General features: G+C 39.7%; 3 protein-coding genes across 5 annotated transcripts in view; all 3 read right to left on the bottom strand.

The window, feature by feature from the left end:
- The window catches only part of wnk4a (WNK lysine deficient protein kinase 4a), a 56,140-nt gene extending 53,544 nt beyond the window's left edge, over positions 1–2,596 (bottom strand). The window contains 3 exon segments of the mRNA XM_080048884.1: positions 1,499–1,858; positions 1,861–2,171; positions 2,464–2,596. Coding sequence (XP_079905010.1) covers positions 1,499–1,858; positions 1,861–2,124 — 624 coding nt within the window. The 5' untranslated portion in view covers positions 2,125–2,171; positions 2,464–2,596.
- A 1,245-nt stretch (positions 2,597–3,841) lies between these two features.
- On the bottom strand, positions 3,842–9,634 carry vps25 (vacuolar protein sorting 25 homolog). The gene is made up of 6 exons (XM_080049397.1): positions 9,559–9,634; positions 8,628–8,773; positions 6,698–6,751; positions 6,496–6,584; positions 5,634–5,709; positions 3,842–5,202 (listed from the first exon to the last, which is right to left on the bottom strand). Exons 1-6 carry the CDS (start codon positions 9,603–9,605, stop codon positions 5,090–5,092), a joined length of 525 nt encoding a protein of 174 aa, XP_079905523.1. The 5' UTR covers positions 9,606–9,634; the 3' UTR covers positions 3,842–5,089.
- A 768-nt stretch (positions 9,635–10,402) lies between these two features.
- arhgap27 (Rho GTPase activating protein 27) overlaps positions 10,403–22,701 on the bottom strand; it is a 28,291-nt gene continuing 15,992 nt past the window's right edge. For 2 of the 3 annotated variants that reach the window (XM_080049345.1, XM_080049346.1), the window contains exons 5-19: positions 21,549–21,809; positions 20,401–20,481; positions 20,109–20,231; positions 18,905–18,991; positions 16,118–16,185; positions 15,845–15,932; positions 14,770–14,871; positions 14,209–14,307; positions 13,658–13,757; positions 13,390–13,527; positions 12,769–12,867; positions 12,604–12,681; positions 12,209–12,340; positions 11,948–12,053; positions 10,403–11,792 (exon numbers count right to left, since the gene is read on the bottom strand). In XM_080049345.1, the coding sequence (XP_079905471.1) occupies positions 11,615–11,792; positions 11,948–12,053; positions 12,209–12,340; positions 12,604–12,681; positions 12,769–12,867; positions 13,390–13,527; positions 13,658–13,757; positions 14,209–14,307; positions 14,770–14,871; positions 15,845–15,932; positions 16,118–16,185; positions 18,905–18,991; positions 20,109–20,231; positions 20,401–20,481; positions 21,549–21,809 (1,740 nt within the window). In that variant the 3' untranslated portion in view covers positions 10,403–11,614. The remainder of the gene's footprint in view (positions 11,793–11,947; positions 12,054–12,208; positions 12,341–12,603; positions 12,682–12,768; positions 12,868–13,389; positions 13,528–13,657; positions 13,758–14,208; positions 14,308–14,769; positions 14,872–15,844; positions 15,933–16,117; positions 16,186–18,904; positions 18,992–20,108; positions 20,232–20,400; positions 20,482–21,548; positions 21,810–22,701) is intronic. The other variant, XM_080049347.1, reaches the window with a different exon arrangement.

Genomic DNA, 22,701 nt, shown 5'->3' with positions numbered 1-22,701 from the left:
CCATACCGTGTGTGTGCTTGTTACGGCTACAGCGCTGAACAAAAATCCACTGTTAATACACAGCCTAGGCCCTGTAAATAGGCATGTTGCCAGCTATTGTGGGCCCCCTGTGTTAACATGCTAGTTTACAGAGCCAAGGCCGATTTTCTTTTCATTTTACACACACACACACACACACACACACACACACACACACACACACACACACACACACACACACACACACACACACACACACACACACACACACACACACACACACACACACACACACACACACACACACACACACACACACACACACACACACACACACACACACACACAGGTAGCAGATCTTGAGGAGATATTCACTGATTTTGACAACAAGGGTTCTCCAGAATGGCTGACTCCACCTTTAATCCACAGGCACATATGGTAGATCATCAGAGGTGAATATAAAATGCCTTATTGCCTCTGTGTTGATCTAATTTTTGCACACGAGGCGTTCAGGAATCTCGCTCCGGCTCGGTGTCACCGGTTGTTAATGAAAACAGAGATTAGAGGGGATCATGGAGGGCAGAGTGCTATAGCATGGAACTGACTGGGTGACTGGGGTCACAACACAGCCCACCTCAAGGTCAACGGGGTAGAAAAGGTAGAATAATAGAAATAGAATGGATAAGCTACTTCACATCAACTCTAGTGGCCATGAGAGGAGAGTTGGAGCCGAGTGGGGCAGGAAACAATCAGAAAGTATCAACCTTGTACATCTGACCTAGTTTTGTTACTGGGAAGAGAAAGGGAGATCTACTGGAGTAAGGATCAACTTTGGCTGGAGACTAATATGACAGAAAGGGAATTAGTTTAATCTGCAATGACTCACTGGAAGTTAAAGGTGGAGTCAGTGATTCTGGAGAACGCTTGTTGTCAAAATCCCTTTTTTGTCAAAATCAGTGAATATCACTGCACAAGAGGAGATATTTACTGATTTTGACAACAAGATTTCTCCAGAATCGCGGACTCCACCTTTAATGTGTAGCATAATTGGCTTTATTAGCAATAGTCCAGCTACTTAAAGGTGCACTGTCTCACTTTGGGTGTGCCAGAGAAGGGAACATTTGGTAAGGTATATTGTCTTAACTGAATAAACACACTTTCCTCACAGGAAAATGTGATCCCTTGAACACTGTTCGAAGTTAGAAATCAACCTGACAAGTCACTGTCTCACTGTCATTGTTTACAAACATATTCATGTCTTACATTTGGTTCCAGGCGTCTCAAATTAATTTTATTCTGATGTATGATGATAGAACTAGTCAATACTAAGATTTACATGTAGAGAAAATATTTTTTTGTAAACTAACTGCAGGCTCTGCTCTTGTAAACAAATCCCTCTCGCCTGAAAATGCATAGTGCACCTTTAACAACAAATGAAAAATGTGTGTTGATCATCCACATTGTCCGCTCAAAGTTTTAGCCCACACAGTATGAAACATAAAAGCATGGCCATCCTTACCTGTAGCTCGCACCATGCCACCTCCACTGTGGTCTCCGTGTCCAGTCCCTTATAGACCGTCTTGAACGAGCCCCGTCCGATCTCTATGTTGAACTTGAGGTACCGTCCCTCCGGAGAGGTCGCCACCGCTTTGGTCTCCACCTCGTCCCGCTCCTCTTGCTCGGACCACTGGGTGTCAAACGTGATGCGAGTTTTGATCTGTTTGCTGCTGCTCTGAAGTTCATTCTCAGAGCCGCTACTGTGGGAACCTGTTGTTGTGGGCTGCTTTTGCGGGGCGCAGGGGGGCGTGTTGTTGTTGGAGCTTGTGCCCGGGCTTGTGATCGGGGACAGCGGCAGAGGAGAGTGAGATTCCTCGCTCTTTCCTCCTCCTCGGCTCTACACTCGGGCAATGATAATATATTCTCGGCGGACCAAGACAAGGCTTTGGAGAGGACACCGCTGTACAAAGGCGAATCTATGTCCATGCTGATTTTCTGCAGGTTGTAAGAGTTTCTACGTGCGCCCAAAGCACCGTGCGCCCTCAGCACGGATGGCACGCGGGCTAAGCAATCGTCGGTGATATCCATGGTGGTGGAGAGGCCGCCTGGGAAACCGCGTCCTGCTATCTCAACCTGCGCGTTGGACATGATCCTACTAGAAGCAGGTTCAGTTCAGCAGACTTTTGATTCAGAGCCTGGATGTGGAAAATGACATTATAATGGGACAATGGTAATAGATAGAGCACCGTTACTTTGATATACAAGTTACTTTTCCATGATGTCAATGGAGACAGTGGCTTTTAACGAAAAGTTGACGGCAAAACAACCGGTCTTGTTCACTAGACTAGATTAAACACGCCTATCTATAATATATGAGCTGCAATTGCCTACCTGTAGCTTCTGTCAACACTCACTGGAAATGTGTTTTAACATGGCTATTTAAAAGAGGAACAATACAGAAAAGTAAGAAAAAATGTGGCTACTTACTCATCACAGTCGTGTGCGTAAAAGTAAAGATTCCCAAAATGCAGGTTAACGCATAGTTCCGTATCAAATAATCCAAGGTGCTGGAGCAGTCCTCGTCTCCTCTCTGGACCAAGTCCTCAGCCATAACCTCCGCTGAGAGGACGGCGCTGCCTATATCAACAGAGCGCTGCGTCCTGTGCGCTCGCGTTCCCAACTCCGCCCCTCCGTGGAAAGCTTCCACGCGCTAATAAGACGGTCCAGAGGGAGTCATTACAGGGAGGGTTTTGCAAAACGACTACACTTTGATTGAAACCCCATCATTTAGCTAGAATGCATTTTGGATTACTATTTTTTACGCTTTATTTTTTTATTGTTCATAACGATCTTTAGATCCCTAAAAAATGAATTAGTCTATGTAGCACTGTGAGTTGCACAAGTGTGAACTAATGGTATAGTGTTTCCGAGAGAGAATCCATAAACTTAATTTGTTTGTTCTTTTTGTTTTCTATATGTTGAATTTTTTTGTAAAACATTTTCATTATATAAAATTCTACATTCAAACATTTATTTAAAATTAAACTAAACCCTCTCATTTAATTAGTTCAATTTGAATTCATTTTAAATAAATTTGCATTTGTTTCATTCTTCTTGTTTTTATGACAAACTAGTTATTCTCTCTAGAATACTGCTTGGGATAATTTGTAACATTTGAAGCGATATAAAAATGCCTGTGTTGCATTTGAAAACCTTGAATAAAAGGAGTTTCTTTCTATCACGGTTCCTTGTATTGATTAAGCTGCACACGTGCCAGTGGTGACTGTACAAGCTGTGCGCAGAAAAACAGCAGAAGAACCGGATGTTTTCTCCTCTTCTTATTGGTCTGTCGTTGATTAGCGCAGACACAATCTCACTCTCCCTCGATTCTCTGAATTAAGATACAAACGATGAGTCACTTCACTACAGGTTTCTGCTTCTGTGAAGTCTATCGTCACGTGATGAGTCTGAGCGACAGAGATATGCAGCCATGACAACCATAGACTGTATGACAACTCATCTTTTCTAGGATTGTACATTTAGCCAGTCATTTTGGCATGACAATCTTTCTTACTTTTTCACAGCAAATTAGATAAACTTAAATTTAATATGTATCATAGCCTATTCTAATTGGTATTTTCGAACATGATATTCTTGTCAAAACTGTGTATTATTAATCTCATTTCTTTATTAGTAAAATTCCATATAGCCACACGCCAGCACATTTGCAATTCAGAAACCTTACTTCATCGTCTTCATGTCCTAAAATGTTGCACAAACTTTAAAGTTGTGAAAAATAAGGGCTATGTAATGCATTTGATGTGTCATTTATTCAATGTTCTTGTTTGTTTGGTATGTTTTGGGTTATGTTCTCTGCACTACTGTTGTTGTTATGGTAAAACTGTTTCTTTGTGGAAATAAAGTTTAAAAAATATATATTTATACAGTATACAGAATACTGTATGCAGCTCACTATTACAGTGTGTCTTTCTAACCTGTAGGGGGAGCCACACAGGGGATACTTTTTGCTTCTGCTGAAATAGGACAACCTTATCTGCCAAGACCACACATGGCAACACCTGTCCCACAAATGAATAAGCTGGGTGTTATCACTCTCTCTCACACACACACACACACATACACACACACTGGAATCACACGAGTTGTTTACACACAACAGCTGATATTGTTGATGTGGACCATGCCGTATGCAGTCAGTCAGTCAGTCAGGCATTACAGCTGTAGGCAGAAGAGTGTAGAATAACCTCTCCATAGCAGGGGTCCATATCTGCACTTGTGCACACAGTGGGGCGCTGTTTACTCATCCATTCATGTTTCAAACAACTAAACAGTGTGTCAAGACATTTTTTTTACAGAAACGAAAACAACCAAAAATGTAGCAAATTTCTAATTTATTTTCCTACGGGGATATGAAAAAAAGGAGGTTGGATGTACACAAAGAGAGATATTAGGAGTGTCACAGTAGCTACTGCACAGTAAGAGGTTGACAGCATATCTGTACACAAAGTCCACTATTATTATTAAACTGGGCTTGGAGTCGAGGCCAGGACACTTGGTCCTTGACTCTGTGTGGCGTGTTCCTCTTCTGGAAGCATTTCTTCTCAAAATAAAAAAAAGTCCCGGCGGTATTGTGTTGTGGGATTTTTCTTTGGGACACTCCGGTTCGGAACATTAAGAGCGACAGCCGAGTCGATTAAACCCAGGAAATGGAAAATATTTACAGTAAAAGAAAAAGAGTAAAAGTGTCAGCGGGTGGGGACAAAGAGTTCCCCAAAGTATATTTCAGACATGATAACATTTAGTCCCCTGATAATAAGACTCATTTGCATGTTTAAACAGCAACAAACGTCACCTCAAACTTTAAACACAGTGTCAACTTCGAATGCTTAACCCCCCCTTTCCCCATTAATGATATAGGTTCCCTTCAAATAAGAAAAGGCTTTGGAGTTGGATAAAGCCAAAAGGCAACAGCATATCCTCTGTGTGTAGCCTTAAATGGCCAAATCTCTTTTAAAAAACGTCCCTGTTCAGGTTGAGATATAAGAGGCTCCAGACTATAGTGTGAGAGAGAGAGATTCCAGCACCGTTTGTTTCAGAAGAATTTGACGCCCTTTCCGTCGTCCATGGTGATGATCTCGGCTTTGCCTTCTGCCTGTAGCGCCTGCAGCGAGCGCAGCAGCATCCACTCCTCTAGACCGTGGAACTCTGGAGGGACACAGTCATGACAAAAGGTAGAAGAATAAGAATCATATTACTATTATTTGTTACTACAGACGCTTTCAAGCAAATGTGTCAAGGGTCTGTGCTGTGCTATACATTTCTTTAAATACAATCTTTAAAATACAATACAACCTTTAAAAAAATGCTGATTCATATATTAACCCTTTTATGTTTTACAAGTAAATCCCATTGAGAACTTAAACTCTTTTTCAAGGGAGACCTGTTCTCATTCCCACATTACCATTCATGCACAGAGCTAACTATCAGGAGCAATATAGGGTTCAGTGTCTTGCTCAGGGACACTTTGACATGTAGTGGAGGGGCGGGGGATCGAACCACCGACTCTGTAGTTGAGAGTTGACCACCCTACCCACTTTGCCACAGCCGCCCCATATATCATTTCCCTGGTACGGTACCTTCGCCTTCTGTGTCATCCCCGTTGGACAGCTCGTAAAGTGTAAACACAGTGTTGACCATCCCGTTTTTGGAAACCTAAAACATAACGGGGACAAGAATGACAACACTGAGTAAATATCAGAATTGCTTATTAGACACAAAGCATGTTGTCTTTTGATGACTTTCGGAGAATATTTTTTTTCCTGATTGGAAAAAGGTGTTTACAATGTGACACTTGTGCTGTTTTCATTAGTCAGTGATGAGTTGCAACAAAGAGAACATTACAACCACAGAGTGTGCAAGAAGTGTGCAGACTGTCTTTGCTTTAGTGTGCGTGTGTGTGTGTGTGTGTGTGTGTGTGTGTATCTGTATGTGTCTGCTGTAGCCCTAATGAGCTCAAGTACCCATCATCAACACTGCCCAGTTTACTTGATGTTTTGCAACACTATTACATACGATACGATACATAACCATCATGGAAATGCCTATGATAAGCCTTGTAAATTACCCGAGGCTAAAGACACACGTGTGACCTGGCACCATCTTAATGCAGAATGCAGACTGTGACCCAGTTACCATCAGTTATGCTTAATTTTTCCCTTTATAGTTAGTTAACAGTAGATATAATATGTTCCATGTCTCAGTATCATATAAGAGCCCCTTCATGTAAGTCTTATTGGTTTCATGGTGTGACTATCTCAGAGACACTAATAAAAATACCATGACACTGAACAACATACTCTGACAAATGTACTTCTTATTAAATGGCATTAAAAGAACATTTTCTTCTTACTAATTTATCTGTTATCAGCGACACAAATGTAGAGAAATGTGCTGAGTCTCGCAGACAGCACGGCGCGCGTCTGAAGTTTTATTACTCACCCATTGGTACATTAGCTTTCCCCATTCCTCCGGCCGTCTCCACATGACTAAACACCGCGCCTTGTTCTTGTCCAGCCAGTCCAAGTTACCTGAGTTCAGACAACACAATGGTAAAAAAAAATTAAAGAAAATGTTTATTAAGCTATGATAAACTTTGTTAATCTCAACACTGTGAAAAATATCTGGACAGAACCATATTTACCTTTTTTCCTCAGTTCCTCAAACACAATTTGAATCGCCTCAATCGATAGTTTCCCTGGATTTCAGTTAAGGGAAAAAAAACAGGAGAAAGACCTATGTAGAAGTACAATCAATATCCTCAACATTTATTACAACGTCACTACGGCAACATACACTGGGCTCCAAATGATTATGCAAATTGGAATTAAGTGTCATAAACATTACATTTTTTGTATTTAATTTAAACTCATGGATGGTATTGTGTCTCAGGGCGCTTTGGATCATTGAAATCAATCTCAGACACCTGTGATAATCAGTTTGCTAAATAAGCCCAATCAAAGGAAATCTACTTAACAAGGATGTTCCACATGATTAAGCAGGCCACAGGTTTCAAGCAATATGGGAAAGAAAAAGGATCTCTCTGCTGCCTAAAAGCGTCAAATAGTGCAATACCTTGGACAAGGTATGAAAACATTAGATATTTCACGAAAACTTAAGTGTGATCATCGTACTGTGAAGAGATGTGTGGCTGATTCAGAGCACAGACGGGTTCATTCGGATTAAGGTAATATGAGGAAGGTTTCTGCCAGACAAATTCATCGGAATAGGAGAGCAGCTGCTAAAATGCCATCACAAAGCAGCAGACAGGTATTTGAAGCCGCTGGTGCCTCTGGAGTCCCGCGAACCTCAAGGTGTAGGATCCAGAAGTTTGCAGTTGTGCATAAACCTATTATTCGGCCACCCCTAAACAATGATCACAAGCTGAAACAGTTGCAGTGGGCTCAGGAATACATGAAGACTCATATTCAAACAGTCTTGTTTACTGATGTGTGCCGTGCAACCCTGGATGGTCCAGATGGATGGAGTAGTGGATGGTTGGTGAATGGCCACAAGGCTGCGACAGCAGACAGGAGGTGGCGGAGTCATGTTTTGGGCCGGAATCATGGGGAGAGAGCTGGTAGGCACCTTCAGGGTCCCTGACGGTGTGAAAATGACCTCTGCAAAGTATGTAGAGTTTCTGACTCACCACTTTCTTCCGTGGTACAAAAAGAAGGACAGTGCCTTCCGTAGTAAAATCATCTTCATGCATGACAATGCACCATCTCATGCTGCAAAGAATACCTCTGTGTCATTGGCTGCTATGGGCATAAAAGGAGAGAAACTCGTGGTGTGGCCCCCATCTTCCCCTGACCTCAACCCTATTGAGAACATTTGTAGCATCCTCAGGCAAAACATCTATGAGGTTGGGAGGCAATTCACATCAAAACAGCAGCTATGGGAGGCTAGTCTGGCATCCTGCAAAGATATTCAAGCAGAAACTCTCAAAGAACTCACAAGTTCAATGGATGCAAGAATTGTGAAGGTGATATCAAAGAAGGGGTCCTATGTTAACATGTAACTTGGCCTGTTAAGATGTTTTTGATTGAAATAGCTTTTGATTTCACTAAATATGACCTCCTAATGCTGCAAATTCAACAAATTATAATTTTTAGTTGTTTACAGCCTATACAATGTTTTGAAACTCTGTTGTGCATAATGATTTGGAACAGTGCATTTGGAGTTTTTTTTGTTGTTGAAAAAAATACTTTTATTATTGGGAGGTTTGTTCAATGAAATTCAAAATATACTCTAACGGTTGATGACTTGAAAATGATACTGACTGTGATTTGCATCGACTATTTAGGAAAATTTGGGAAAATCTAATTTGCCTTATAATTTGGAATGCAGTGTATGCAATAGTACTCCATAACACTTTTAAACTACCTATGATGATGACTTACGTAAAATAAGTAAAAGTGACTTATTCAATTGTAAAGGACTCTGTGTATGCCATGTCATTCCTATAGTAAAGCATTATGAGCTGCATTTCTCATATGAAAGATGCTGTACAAATAAAGCGTATTAAAGTGCTGGCCCACTGTGAGCCATAGTTGGACTGTCAGTAAGGATACGTTCTATCTTCTTGTTGTTGAAGACGGGGCTCTCCTGAGCCTCCATCACGTCCAGCGTGTAGAGCTTGTGATGTCGACAGTAGGACAGCGCCAGAGAGCACCAGGCCGCCAGCTGCTTCTGTCTGGTGTCAACATTGGGCTGTAGCCTGGTCACACAGAGAGGCACAAACATAAGGGGAAAAATGATTGTAAAAGTGTAAAAATTAAAATATACCAAATAAAATTGAAGTCCCAAAATTATTTTGCAAGTCATTTTACTTATTCAGGCTCAAAATGAATGATATGGTGATATGTGAATGTGATCAATAACAGCGTGGATGAATCATGAGCAATTTTTATAAAAGCCCAACTTCATAATCCCAAAAAATATTGAGACCTCACCTGTTAAAATATGACTTATTTTTACATTTCAGGGCCTAAAATTCAGATAATTGGACACATCAAAATACTTTTTAATAACCCTGGTAAACTGTGTCAAATAATAAATGGAGCTACGACAGATCAATACAGTTAACATTGTGAGTTCTGATTAGATATGTGTTAAGTTGTAAGTTTTGTTTTGGTGTTTTGGAGACGACAGCTGTAGTTGAGGGAGTGTTTTTCTATCAAACAGCTAAACTGTAACACACAAGCATACATTAACCAACTGTTGATATTTATTGATATTCTCACGTCCTCGAGCCTTAACGATTATTTGAGTAAAAACATTTGAAGCTGTCAAATGAACTTAAATAATCCAAAAGCTTTAGTTGTGTGAATTCACTTCCCTAGCAAACTGTACAGTTTAGCCCGTTAGCCGGTTAGCATGAAGCTAGCTCCCGCAAATCAACACTTTTCACATCAATAACGAGATTCACGGAGGCCAATAAGCAATAGTTAAGTCATTATTTATAACCGTGGTCTAAATATGGAGCAGAAAGAGCTGACTCACGTGAAAAACGGAGGAAAATTGTACTGCCAGGGCCACTCAAAACTCATTGCAGCTGATGCGGTGTTCACAGCTGACAGCTTCCGGAAGGGAGTACACCCTCAAATGGGTCCGACGATAACAACACTGATTTACCAAAACTTCACTAAATAAAATCTTAATTATGAAATAAATATATACAAACGCATAATAATAATAATAATAATAATAATAATAATAATAATAATAATAATAATAATAATAATAATAATAATAATAATAATAATAATAATAAATAGATCAATTAGATAAAATAGCTAAGTAGATATTTTTATATTTGAAAAATAAACTATATAAATATATACAAAATACACAAATGTTAAAATAATTTAAATTATATTATATTTAAATATAAAATAATCATCATTTGTGTATGAAAACAAAAACATATAGTTTAAAACATGTGTGTGTGTGTTATATACAACAGCTTTTTATTTGTATAAAATATGTATTTATATGTACTATTTATAAACATATTAAACCATAAGTAACACAAATTTTAAAATAAAAACAATCACAATTATGAAACTTAATAAAGTGAATTAAAGTAGTTCATATGAATTATTGAATATTTTGTTTGTATTGTTGTTTTGAATTTGTTTTGACTCGACGTCATTGAAAATGAGGGTCACCCCTCAATTGGTCTCTCGAGGATAAATAAAAGTTAAATGAAAATGAAAATTTGAATTACCATTGGTAGAAGGTAATGAGGTTGGAAGTTTCCATTAACTTTTCTGACAGGAATAAATAAACAGATGTACATTTTTTTTTTACAAAGTTATTTTTATTATGGTATAACTTGTGCATTCTCAACAACTTTCAGCATAAATATGCCATCTATCTCTATTTACAGGTCATATATCTCTTCTAGGATCCACTTTTTGGATTCATGGTGCGACTTATTTCCACAGCCAACAGTCAAAAAAGGTCAGAATAGTTTATATTTCTATGTTATTATACAGTTTCAAAGTACAGCACGACTGAACAATGGCATTTCACAATTCAGAAAGGAAATAAGCTAAAAGTATTCTATGCCACCATCAACTGTACCTCACAGCGAGGTGTTTGTATTAATATTTATACATTTCTATATTACAATAAGATTCATGAGTAGAACTGAAACTGTAAAACCAAAGACACAACGTTAAAATACAATCTCAGTTATTGCCATATGCGATTTTACTGCAATTTCAAATTCATACCAATATTTAAACGTCATAAAACTTTCTAAAAATAAAGATGGGAGCCAACGTTGATCATTTATAAAAGAAGACATTAATGCATGTACGCCATGGTTTGAATTGGGTTCTATTTTCAATGTGATTAAGACAAATCAAAAAGAAACAAAACATTAACAAATTAAAAGTGACTTGTGAGATTAAGACAGTTGGAGCCTTAGGGAGCAGTTTCCCATCTAAAAATACTGCCAAATACAGTTGTAACAGTTTCAGCCTCCTATGGAGTCAATCTGGGACAGAACAGTGGTTAAGAAATGCTTCAAACATTCTCAGAAAAGACCATTTGAAGATCCCTGTATCTAGGTTTTTCAGGTGGTTAAACCATAAATAATTCTCAGCAAAGAAAACTTGAAGAGCCCTTTAACTTATTTTACAAGAGAGGATTCATTTTGTGATGTTTTGCACTTGAAGGTGGAGTCAGCCATTCCGGAGAATATTTTTTGTCAACATTTTTGTTGTCAAAATCTGAGAATTACTCCTAACAATCCGCTACCTGTCCGTACTGTGTGTGCACTTAAAAAATGTCCAGCGTTAATACACAGCCTAGGTTTTGTAAACTGGTATGTAAACAAGGGGTTTGCAAACAAATGGGGCCCACAGTACGGACTTGAGGATATATTCACTGATTATGACTTAAAGGGATTTTGACAACAAGCGTTCTCCAGAATCCCTGACCCCACCTTTAAGCTGTTTACGTGCATGCGAATAAAGGGTAAAAATCTAGCACTTCAAATAACTTGAGCACATTTAGACGTTATTGTCCTCTAGGCTTGTGACTGTCTTTAGCTGGAGAGGAAGAGGTGCTCATATTCATTTAGAACAAACTCCACTATCTGGTTCTGAAAGATCATGTGCATTGCAATGTTGTTCGACTCCATCTCCGGCCGAAGCAAAGTCGGGCCGAACACAATGGCCACATTCTGCACCGTCATGCGATTGTCCTCCCCGAACTGAATGAGCCTGTTGGATAAAGGAATGGGACACGGTGAGGTCACTTCAACCTAATTAGATTAAGTTCTTACATCATCTTTTGTCCGTCACTTAAGCGCTCAAACAGTTTGACAGAAACAGGCAGACATAGAAATGAAAAATGATTCAAACTAAAATAAGCTTACCTGCGTAAATGTCCAAAAAGTAGTTTCATGGTGTCGTGATTTGAAGGAGGAAGTGTCCTGACTAGTTCTTCCATGTGAGACAATTTTGTGTGGTAATCAGAAATTCCTAAAAAAATAAAATAATAATAATAATAATAATAATCAGTTTTAAATTGAATGAACATTCATTTATACATTCGCTAGACTTAGACCAAATGTACAAAGGTGAGTGCTAAGTACAGGTGATATAAATTAAATTCCTGGATTCGAAAATCAACTTACTGATGGCCGCGATGAACTTATGAAAGTGGCTGAAGGGGAAAAGCGGCTCGGGAAGTTCTCTGAAAAACAACTTGAGCGCTCCGGTGAGGACGTGAGCGTCTTCCCACTGGCCGTCCTCGAAGTCCAGCTCCTCTGTAAAAAACAACAGATTCAAGACTTACAGTTTCATTTCAAATATACAAGTATAAGACTGCAAAAAGCATTGGTTTATTTTTTGCCTGAAGTAAAAATACAAAATTATTGCAGCCTTCTGGTCCAGTCCAATGCACATTATATAAATGCACAGCAGGGGGCGCTGTTGTCCACAGTAAATCTATGCAGTGAATCGACCACTTTCTCAATACTCTGACTGAATTATGAAGTTCAATACACTTCTGGTGAGCTTTCTAGTTTACCATGATCGGCCTTGAAGCGTAGTCTCTGAATGGTGGCGAGGTTCCCGCTCACTCTGTAGAGTCCGTCGATGTCCAAACCTGAACATCAACACACATCAGGAAGTCAGTTTCCTTATTGCAAACAGCAAGAAAATACTTCAATATGATTCAAACACGATGGATTACCTCTCTTTTCCAATGCTATGATACATTTCTCCACAAAACTAGGAATCGTTGTCCTCTCTTGTGCACACAGTGTGGCCAGATGGCAGCCAAACACATTGTCTACAGGGAGTAAGAAAATTATCATCACCCCATTAGAGATAAATAATGTTGGAGATAGACATTTTATAAAGAAGAAAAAGACAAATTGAATAATTACGTGCTGGTCAAAATATAACGCAGAAGAAAATATAGACAGAAATGCAGAAGTACACAGAAGTATTGTGAAAATACAGACAAGAAGTAGTTCAAGTTATTAACTGCAATGAAAAGTAATACAATATATTAAATTTGTGCAAAATAAATGAATATGTTCCAATTTGTATATGCAATAGACAGAATAACAGTAAAATGTGCATCATATTATGAAAAAATATTCATCTTTATGCCGCCTTTCTGCAATAGGTTTAAAATATAATAAATAATGATCTGGGCCCAAATGAGCAATGGAAAGCAGAAAACAACTTGTGTTTGAATATGTGTACAACGACAAACATGAGTATTCAAACCGTGGTAGAGTCTATGCTGATTTTTTACAAGCTTCTATTCAAATCAGTGTCTATTTCATGGCTGTTTTGTATTGACCTCGGATGTAGCCTTTCTCCTTGACAGCCTGCAGCGTGGGCCGCTTCATGAGGAACTTCATCAGTTTGGTTCTAACCCTCTTCTGGTCATTTTCTCCTGCGTTACTGGACGAGGGTGTGACAGTCGGCTTGGTGGAGGCTGTTAAAAGCAAAACGGAAAGTTTACATAAAAGGGACATTAAATAAGGTTGTAATTGTAGCTAGAAATATCTAAACCAGGTCAAAATGACTACAACATGCCACAGGGAAAATGTGAAGAATTAACTTACGTCTTTTCTTGTCAATACTAACGACCCTCTCTGGCTCTGTGATGGCAATCTTGTCATACAAGTCGTTGTCTTCCTCCTCTGAATGATGGTCCTGGTATTCCTGATGGACAGGCACAACATGAGTAAATCAAAGAGCACACTATGGACTGCACAGTGATTGCAATTAAGATAGAAAATATAGAGGATTTTAGAAGCATAATTTGTCAAAAACAAAGAGAGCCATATAGAAACACAAGCTAAAATAATTTGTATTTCTGTTAGTCCATCCTTATTGCTTAAGGTGACATTTTTCCTAAATGAATGCCATTGTGCAACGTAAATCAACATATTTAAAAAGGTATTCCTAAAGTAAACTTGCATTATTTTTTATTAAAAAGCATAAATCTGCTACATTCTCTTGTTTTTATTAACAGACATTATGATTTCTCCTCCACTGTCTCTAAACCTAAACTGTTTCCAAACATATCAAACTATTACAGAATTAAATGATTTGAAAAGCTGGAGATTTTTTGGACGTTCACCGATTAGTTATGGCCGACGAATGGACTTACCAGTTGTCGTATGGTGTCCACTAAAACCTTGTGCCAGTCGTTGATGATGCTTTCTGTGTCGTACTGGACCAGAAACTCCACACCGTTCTTCCCTTTTAACTGAAGGAGACATAATGAGATGTTAAAGACTTACATTCATAATGACAAGACACAATCACATTTATATCATTAACAACAATCATCTTAATAATGGATGAGATCATGTTTTAGCTGAGAGGCAATAATACACAGCACCAGTAACACACTGATACAAAGGGAACTGAATGAGCTAAAAATAAAAATGCACGCGTGGCGTTTGCTTAAGATAACAACACAGCGAACGACGCACATCGCATTTAATGACATGTCAACAAACCAAAACACGCACACACACACACACACACACACACACACACACACACACACACACACACACACACACACACACACACACACACACACACACACACACACACACACACACACACACACACACACACACACACACACACACACACACACACACACACACACACACACACACACACACACACACACACACACACACACACACACACACACCTCTAATACATTCTTTTTGCTGGATTTGTCCTTAGAGGCCCTGCCAATCGTAGCTCCCCGTAGGTCCACCGTGATCTCAGGGACAATTTGATTGGTCTTGTTCTGCGTGGAGAAGAAAGAATATATAGATACAGCTGTTAACCAAACTGACTGCACCACATTCCAAGCTTGCGTTAACACAAAAGCTGTGGCTGTCCCCGTAGGGCTCGTCTGTGCTTTTTAAAAAAGGTGACACACAACAACAACAGCCCGCATGGCAACAAAGATTTGTGTTACTATGCTCTTTCATAAGGGACGTAACGTGATACATAAGTGGAGAGTTTATGAAAAAAATGTCTGCAATGTATAGATTTTATTTTTTTTAAGAAGTTGACTGTCACTTCTCACCCAGTAGCAAGCCTCTCAGAAATGTACAGAATGCAAACGTGAGCTTGAATGCAGCATTCGGGTGTCAGGGCTTCTCTTTAAGGTTGAATTTATGTGTTGTGACTGATTGGATTTGAATTTATTTGAAGTTAGAGGTGTTGTTCATAATGCAATTTTGAGTTAGTTATTTGAAGGTTAGTTCTTTATAATGTGCGATGAGCCCTAACATTCAAATACAATTTAGTTCAATTTTAGAATAGATTTAAAAGGTTTGGACTGCCACGCCCCTACATACACTTCCTATGTACTGTCCTGTATTTACACCAACTAGATAATTAAGATCTGCAGATGGAGTTTTTTCTGGTAGAATGATTGGGCATTTCCTGTACATTTCCTGTAACATTTTGGAACTCCCTGACAAGTCCACTTCTTTTAAACCACTTCTTCAAATGGTTTTATTTGTGAAAGTGTTGAGAAATGTTTAACTTTTGGGTTCATTTATTTATATTTATCTTTTTATCCCAATGTATTGTTGTTTTATTCCTCTAAGCCTAGGCAATTTGTCTGATGGATTATCACATTTTAATCTGCTTTTTCTGTTTCTATTTTTTCTTTGATACCACTTTGTAACAGTGTTGAGAAAAGTGCCTCACAAAAATATAAATAAATGTGCTTTATCATGCGAGTTATTCTGTTTTGTAGATCGTACCGAGGCCCCTGTTGCAGCAGACTTGGGGTCTTTGTGGAATGTCAGCACTCCTCCCAGGAGAACCGTCCATGTCTGGCTCCAGTTTTTCCTGAAACGGTAAAATACCACATCACACAAGCGCAGAACAAAGCAAATGACAGATGACAGATGACAAAATGACAGGCTTTAGGGGGAACAGACACTGACAAAATGACTCCAAAACATACTCAAGGAAAAATGAAACATGTCATACAACAATGTCAATGTCATACCTACATTTTTTTTTTAACTAACCTCACTTTCTTGCCATTCTCACACACTTTCGTTTTGTTGAGAATTCCGGCTTTCTCCAAGTTCTGCACCTGAAAATGTAAAAAAGATTTTGTTAAACTACTTGTCATTGTAACGCTTATCTTATGTGTGAAGTGATGAGACCATATGAGGGACACACAATACTGCTCACCAAGTTCGAAACACGGGCTTCATCAATGCACCGAAGCCATGCATGCAGCACTCACATGCAAACTTTTCTATTACAATTTGTGCAAAATTAGTTTTAGTCATATCCTAAAAAAGTCACATATTTCATACTCCATCCATGTTTTGGAGTCACAGTTGGGGCAGGGAAGTTAAAGATTTTGATTCTCTATCTGGATTAAATGCTGAATTGTGACCAATGTAGTTAATTGCAGCCATACTTTAAAATCATTATATAGAATAAACCCTTCATGATAAGGTTGATGGGGCTCTATATTTTTAACAAGTTCACCACAAGACCAAAACCAACGATGGAGAAGTCTGTTTCATAATACTTTCTGACTGAAGCTCATTCATGCCTAGCAATAAAGGTACATTCTGAAACTAGATCGCGAATACCAATTTTACCAGTACATTTGATTAAACGGGTTTGGTAATCTTCTGACAGAGCTTCTCACACACTCGATAAGTTGATTTTTAGCTGAAGATTTGGTGCACTATAGTATTTTCAGCAGCAGGATGGTGTATGAGGAAGTGACTCAATATAAACCACAGACTGTGTGTGTGTGTGTGTGTGTGTGTGTGTGTGTGTGTGTGTGTGTGTGTGTGTGTGTGTGTGTGTGTGTGTGTGTGTGTGTGTGTGTGTTCGTGGGAAGAGTGTGACTCACTGATGTGTTTTTATAGTTTTTAGACAACAATGGAGTTCTGCTGTACAGAAGAATAAGGTTTCAGATTATCAAGCTTTGGCTACAGAGGCAACGCATGGTAGAAAGATCAGTCGATTGTTGCTTTTGGTGTTTTTCATTTATTTAGTTATCTGTTATAACAGACATGTGGAATATGACTAGACTAATCAATTGGTGTACAGTTGTGTTTTATACATATGTCATGTCACTGACACTTTGAGGGAGAACAAATTTGAACAATTGACATTTGAGTTTTGCCCATTAAAGCTGTAAATATGTCCCTTCTTTAAACTGATGTCAGATTAACCCCTATCTGTCAGTCTGCTGATGTATTAAGAACCACCCAGAGCTCTCAGGTTGTCTGGGACAGGTCTACTTTCAGTCCCCAGAGTCCAGACTCAACATGGAGAAGCAGCTTTCAGTATTTTATACTCCACACATTGGGAACAAACTACTAGAACATTTGAGTTCTGCAGCAAATTTCCGCTCTTTTAAATCTAATCTGAAGACTTTTCTGTTTGCCTTTTTACCTGTAACTTTTTTTTATTTTCCTTTGATTTTAGTATCTCTTAAATTAAATGAAATTTTTATTTAATGTATTGTTTTACCCCTGTAAAGCACCTTGAATTGCCTTGTGTCTGAATTGTGCCGAATAAATAAACTTGCCTTGCCTAATCCATCTCAATACGGATATGACCTCAATTCCCTATAGGATATACACATCACTTGGAATAAATACAGAAGGTAAATCAGGAAAGGTAGTTTGGTTATAACATGCATTCAAGCAATGGAGATCTATCACTTAAAGGCCTACTTCACCGGTTTTAATATGAAGGTGTATTGAATTCTGAGATCCTATGTAGTATAAATGTGCAAAAAAAATTAAAATCGGTTCATCCTAGCCTGAGAAAAGGCAGAAAGAGTGTTTTTTAACCCTATATTTCTCTTTCTCGTGACATCACAGAAAGAGAAATATAGGGTTAAAAAAAACTTACTTTGTAAATATTACTGTGATGTCACAGTAAAAGACATCACAGTAATATTTACAAAGTAAGTTTTTTTTTAACCCTATATTTCTCTTTCTGTGATGTCACGAGAAAGAGAAATATAGGGTTAAAAAAAACACTCTTTCTGCCTTTTCTCATGCTAGGATGAACCGATTTCAATTTTTTTCACACATTTATACTACATAGGATCTCAGAATTCAATACACCTTCATATTCAAACCGGTGAAGTAGGCCTTTAATGAGAGACACAAGGGGTATGGGAGTGAAACACTCAAATGTTCCTTATGAGCTAGCGTCACACTTTAGCCCGTCATAGATAGAAGCTGCTATCTATGCACCGAGCTCAGGTGAACGCTCACACTAACAACCCACATTATAGCGCAGCCACCTGGAGGTCAGATAATAAGGGTTCCTCCAGGGTCTAAACCCAAAGGCCTTTAAGAGAGAGAGACACAGAGAACTATTCAGATGTAGATGAAGATCACAGCACTTCATTGTTCACTAGCTGTCCACTTTATTCTGGAGTAACAAGGTTAAAAGGTGGAGTTACGATTCTGGAGAACGTTTGTAGGCAAAAATTACTTTGTCATAATCAGTGAATACCTCCTCAAGATCTGCTACCTGTCCGTACTGTGTGTGTGCTGAAAAAAAAATCCATTGTTAATACACAGCCTAGACTCTGTAAACTTGTATATAAACAAAGGGGACAACCATTAGCTAGCAACATGACTGTTTACAGAGGTTAGGCTGTGTATTATTCACACCAGATTTTTTTCAGTCCACAGACAGTACAGACAGGTAGGGGAATCGTGAGAAGATAGTCACTGATTTTTACCATAAGCGTTCTCCAGAATCACTATCTCCACCTTTAATTAGCTTCAGCCGGTATTCTGTAGTAACATGAGACTCACGTTGTGCTGCGTCTCAGGAGAGTTCCCGGTGCTGGAGCTGTCGCTGCTGTAGTCTGATGTTTTCCGTCTGTGTGTCGGGTAGAACCTCTGGAAAGGGACAAGAAAAGGGTGATGATAGGGACATTTATTTACAGCAACCACTAATTTTACAAATAACACCCCCCCCCCCCCCCCATGTCCGATGTCGGGGATCGAACCAGCGACCTCATGGTTACTGGTTGGCTCCTCTTTCCTCCTAGGCCATTCTATCACTTAATATGTATGTTGGGTGGTAGTATGTGCCAAATCACACCACAGATAGGGACAAAAAGATTAAATACACATCTACAACCATTATTAAGCTCTCTGCCTTTGAATTAAAAAAGCTCTTGTTTTTGTTATTGTCCGATTCTAGCTTGTATTTGTTATTGTGGGATTGTAGCCCTCTTTCTGCTGCTCTGACCTCCAGTTCATTACTGTAAATAGGAGCTCGCCACGGCTGCTTTGCCTTGCTAAATAAGGGTTACAAAAACCTGGGAGTGCCACTTGTCAAACCAGGACTCACACTCACTACTTGTGCCTGACTGAAGCCTTCTGTTTATCCCAGCTGATGACATGCATGCAGGGGCGTAGCACAAGGTAGGGTAACTTTATTTACAGTATACCCGAGGGTAGATTCAGAGCACAACACTCTGGGCCTGTATATAAGCAGTCTCCATGGGGCCCATTTCTCCATTGATCCATAGTAAAACACTTTCACATGCATCTGTAGTGTTTATTAGGCTAGTCACTAAGAACTGTGCATACCAAGTTAAAAGGTTATAATATTCTGTTATATGGACTTACATTTGCACAGTTTGAAATTGAAATCCTATCCTATACTTTGTTATTTATCTTGTTTATTTCGTCTCTCTTTTAAATGTCTTATGTAAAGCACTTTGAATCGCCTCTTTGTATGAATACATTTGCCTTGTCTCGCCTTGGCTGGACTAAACCATTTTGGGCATTTTGGAAGGAGTGCGCACAGACAGACTTCATGTTTTAAAAAAATTACAAATAAAAAAATAGTCTGAGTGAGTGAGTGAGTGAGTGAGTGAGTGAGTGAGTGAGTGAGTGAGTGAGTGAGTGAGTGAGTGAGTGAGTGAGTGAGTGAGTGAGTGAGTGAGTGAGTGAGTGAGTGAGTGAGTGAGTGAGTGAGTGAGTGAGTGAGTGAGTGAGTCCGTACCCCGTCATCCTGGGCTGAGGCGAGCTGTCCCGGTCCAATCGAGTGTCTCCAGTTTTTGATGATCGACACGTTCTCTGCATCGATACCATTTTCCAACCTGGACATGCCATGAGCTACAGGAGCCTAGAGGGGCCAAAACATACTTTAGTTTAAATTCAAATATTTGAAATCTTGAGGGATGACACAACCAGACAAGTGTAAATTTGGATTAATTTCCTGATTAATGTACTGTACATATTTTAATAGCTTTCATGAACAAAGTGTAAACCGTTTTTTCATGGCGGATCTTTACCTCGGGCAGGTTCCACTGAGATCTGGAGCCGTCTCTCAGATAGTAGTAGGTCTGCCCTCGTTCATCCACTGACTTGACCCACTGTTACACAACAAACAATACCTAATTAAAATGTGATGAAACCTCACTTTGGTTTCACTCAAGAAGTTGAAGTAGAAGTATTTTCCCTGAGCATGTTGACTGATTTCAAAGAAAGAATAGACTAATCTACTGCGCTGATAACTCTGTACAATACAATAATATTGTGTACATATGATAAGAGAATAACAAGAGTGTCAGGTGAAGGTGACATAAATGCTGTTTATTATGGTTTAAAGAGGATATAAAAAAACTACTGTTGGAGAAACTGGTAAGTTTTTTGTTCCCTATGTGGTCTAAATTGTAAGGGCAAAAGCATACTTCAGTGTGTGTGTGTGTGTGTGTGTGTGTGTGTGTGTGTGTGTGTGTGTGTGTGTGTGTGTGTGTGTGTGTGTGTGTGTGTGTGTGTGTGTGTGTGTGTGTGTGTGTGTGTGTGTGTGTGATGGCTGAACAGCTCCTGAAACCCCCCTCTAACCACATCTTTCCAATGCCCCAAATTTAGAGTGTCGGCAGCTGGATTTGACGTTTTCGGAAACTTTCCAAAACCGATAATTCCACAATCACGACCACTTCCCTCAGTGACTGGCGAGGTGTTTGTGGAGGTGAGAAAATGAGCAGGAATCTGAACTTTTCTGTCTAGCTCCGTTTTGAGTCACAAAAGCAGAATTACAGCTGCATGGAGGTTTTAGACTTGATTCCTTTTTTCCACAGAAATATTTCAAATATGTCACTTTTCATGTGCAACCTCCAAGTACAAAGCCATGGGTGCCTCCGAGGAGAAACGCCCCTCTATTAGAAACAGCTTTTTGACCCCGCTTTGAGCATGGGAGTTTAGAAAGGACAAAAATATATTAAAAAATATATATATTTTAAGCAAAGACTTCAAATGAGGAGGGAGAGGGGGAAGAAATGCAGTCAACAGCCAGAGTCAAACCCAAGTCCGCTGCGACAAGGAATTTTGCCTTTCAATGGTACACGCCAGCGTCGCGCCCCCAAACAAATGCTATCTTAACTGTATTCAGGATCTTTGTGGACTTAAATCCCAGTTGCGATCATTCAGGTGGAGCTACCTGCTCTGTGGAGTGTTCCCTGGTGAACACCCATGTCCCGCTGGGCTCCACGTTGAGGTTCCAGCCTGACGGGGTGCTGCGGTCCAGGTTGGCTCTGGGGATGATGGTGCGGCCCACATGGCTGAGGGTGAACTCTTTAGGCAGGGTGGGAGGAGGGCTCGTGGCATGGGGGAGCTCCTCATAGGCCTCGGGAAGGTCCACAGTGGGGTAGTCCTCTGAAGGGTAGTCCTCCGCTGGGTAATCCTCCTCAGGCAAAGGGGGCTGTGGATGGAAGGATGGGGACATAGCATGCATTAAGACACATATATTAACTTTAAAAAAGGTACACTGTGCGCTTATCTGGAGGATGTAGAGGCATATAATGGTGAGATTCTAGATGTCAAACGCTCCTTTGGTAACCCCTCTCCGTTGGAGAAGAAAGAAAAAATAGCAATTTGTGTTTTTTGTGACCTTTACACAGCTATAGGCAAGTCCCTTTCACAGACGTTATGCTAAGCTAAGCTAGTTGGACGCTGGCAGTAGCTTCATATTCAAGACATGAGATTGGGGTCTGCTCTTTAATCTTAGTATTTGCAAGAGACTACTGCTTTAATCATCTCTTGGGGAGTCCCTGCCTCCTGGTTGGAAACTAATTGCAGTAATCAATAGCTCTGACACTGACCGCTGTCTTTGCCTCAATTCAGTTTTTGTGTGGAAATGTTGCCCCATCCAACTGACTAATGTTGAATCATTCCCCACTGTGACCTCGATACAGCGCTCAATGACTTTCCCGTTGACTTTGACAAATAAGCCACAGCGTTTTTCATGGCCTCAAAGAATGAGTCTTACTTGGCCCACTAATAGGCCTTTCACACCGCCGCAAAATCGGAGCTAGTTCTGGGCTTGTTCGGAGTTAGAGCCAGTGTTTTGGTTTCACACCGCCAGAGAGCCTGCTCCGGGCCGTAAAAACCGGGGGAAATCATACCCCAGGATTGAGCAGGGTTTGATAAGAACTGCTTGCGCGAACGGTTGGGGGAGGGATTATCCTGACCAACCAGAGCAACTCAAACCTCATGCCCGCCATATTTAAAAACACCGCTACTACGAGACGTAAACATAACATAATTACCGAACGTAGCGATCAAATTGACCGGCGAGAATACGCTGTATGGGT

The sequence above is a fragment of the Ammodytes marinus genome, assembly GCF_949987685.1.
Source record: "Ammodytes marinus genome assembly, chromosome: 20".
In the NCBI taxonomy this organism is placed as follows: Eukaryota; Metazoa; Chordata; class Actinopteri; order Uranoscopiformes; family Ammodytidae; genus Ammodytes; species Ammodytes marinus.
The sequence above is the reverse complement of the archived record's forward strand: the minus strand, read 5'-3'. Positions and strand labels throughout refer to the sequence as shown.

Bases quoted from the DNA above. Each gene is read 5' to 3' on its own strand.
- vps25 (XM_080049397.1), bottom strand. From the start codon at position 9,605: ATGAGTTTTGAGTGGCCCTGGCAGTACAATTTTCCTCCGTTTTTCAC. The intron at 6,752-8,627 runs GTATCCTTACTG...ACTGAAATCCAG, and splicing joins CAACAACAAGAAGATAGAAC to GGAAACTATCGATTGAGGCG. The intron at 6,585-6,697 runs GTAAATATGGTT...GTCTGAACTCAG, and splicing joins TGAGGAACTGAGGAAAAAAG to GTAACTTGGACTGGCTGGAC.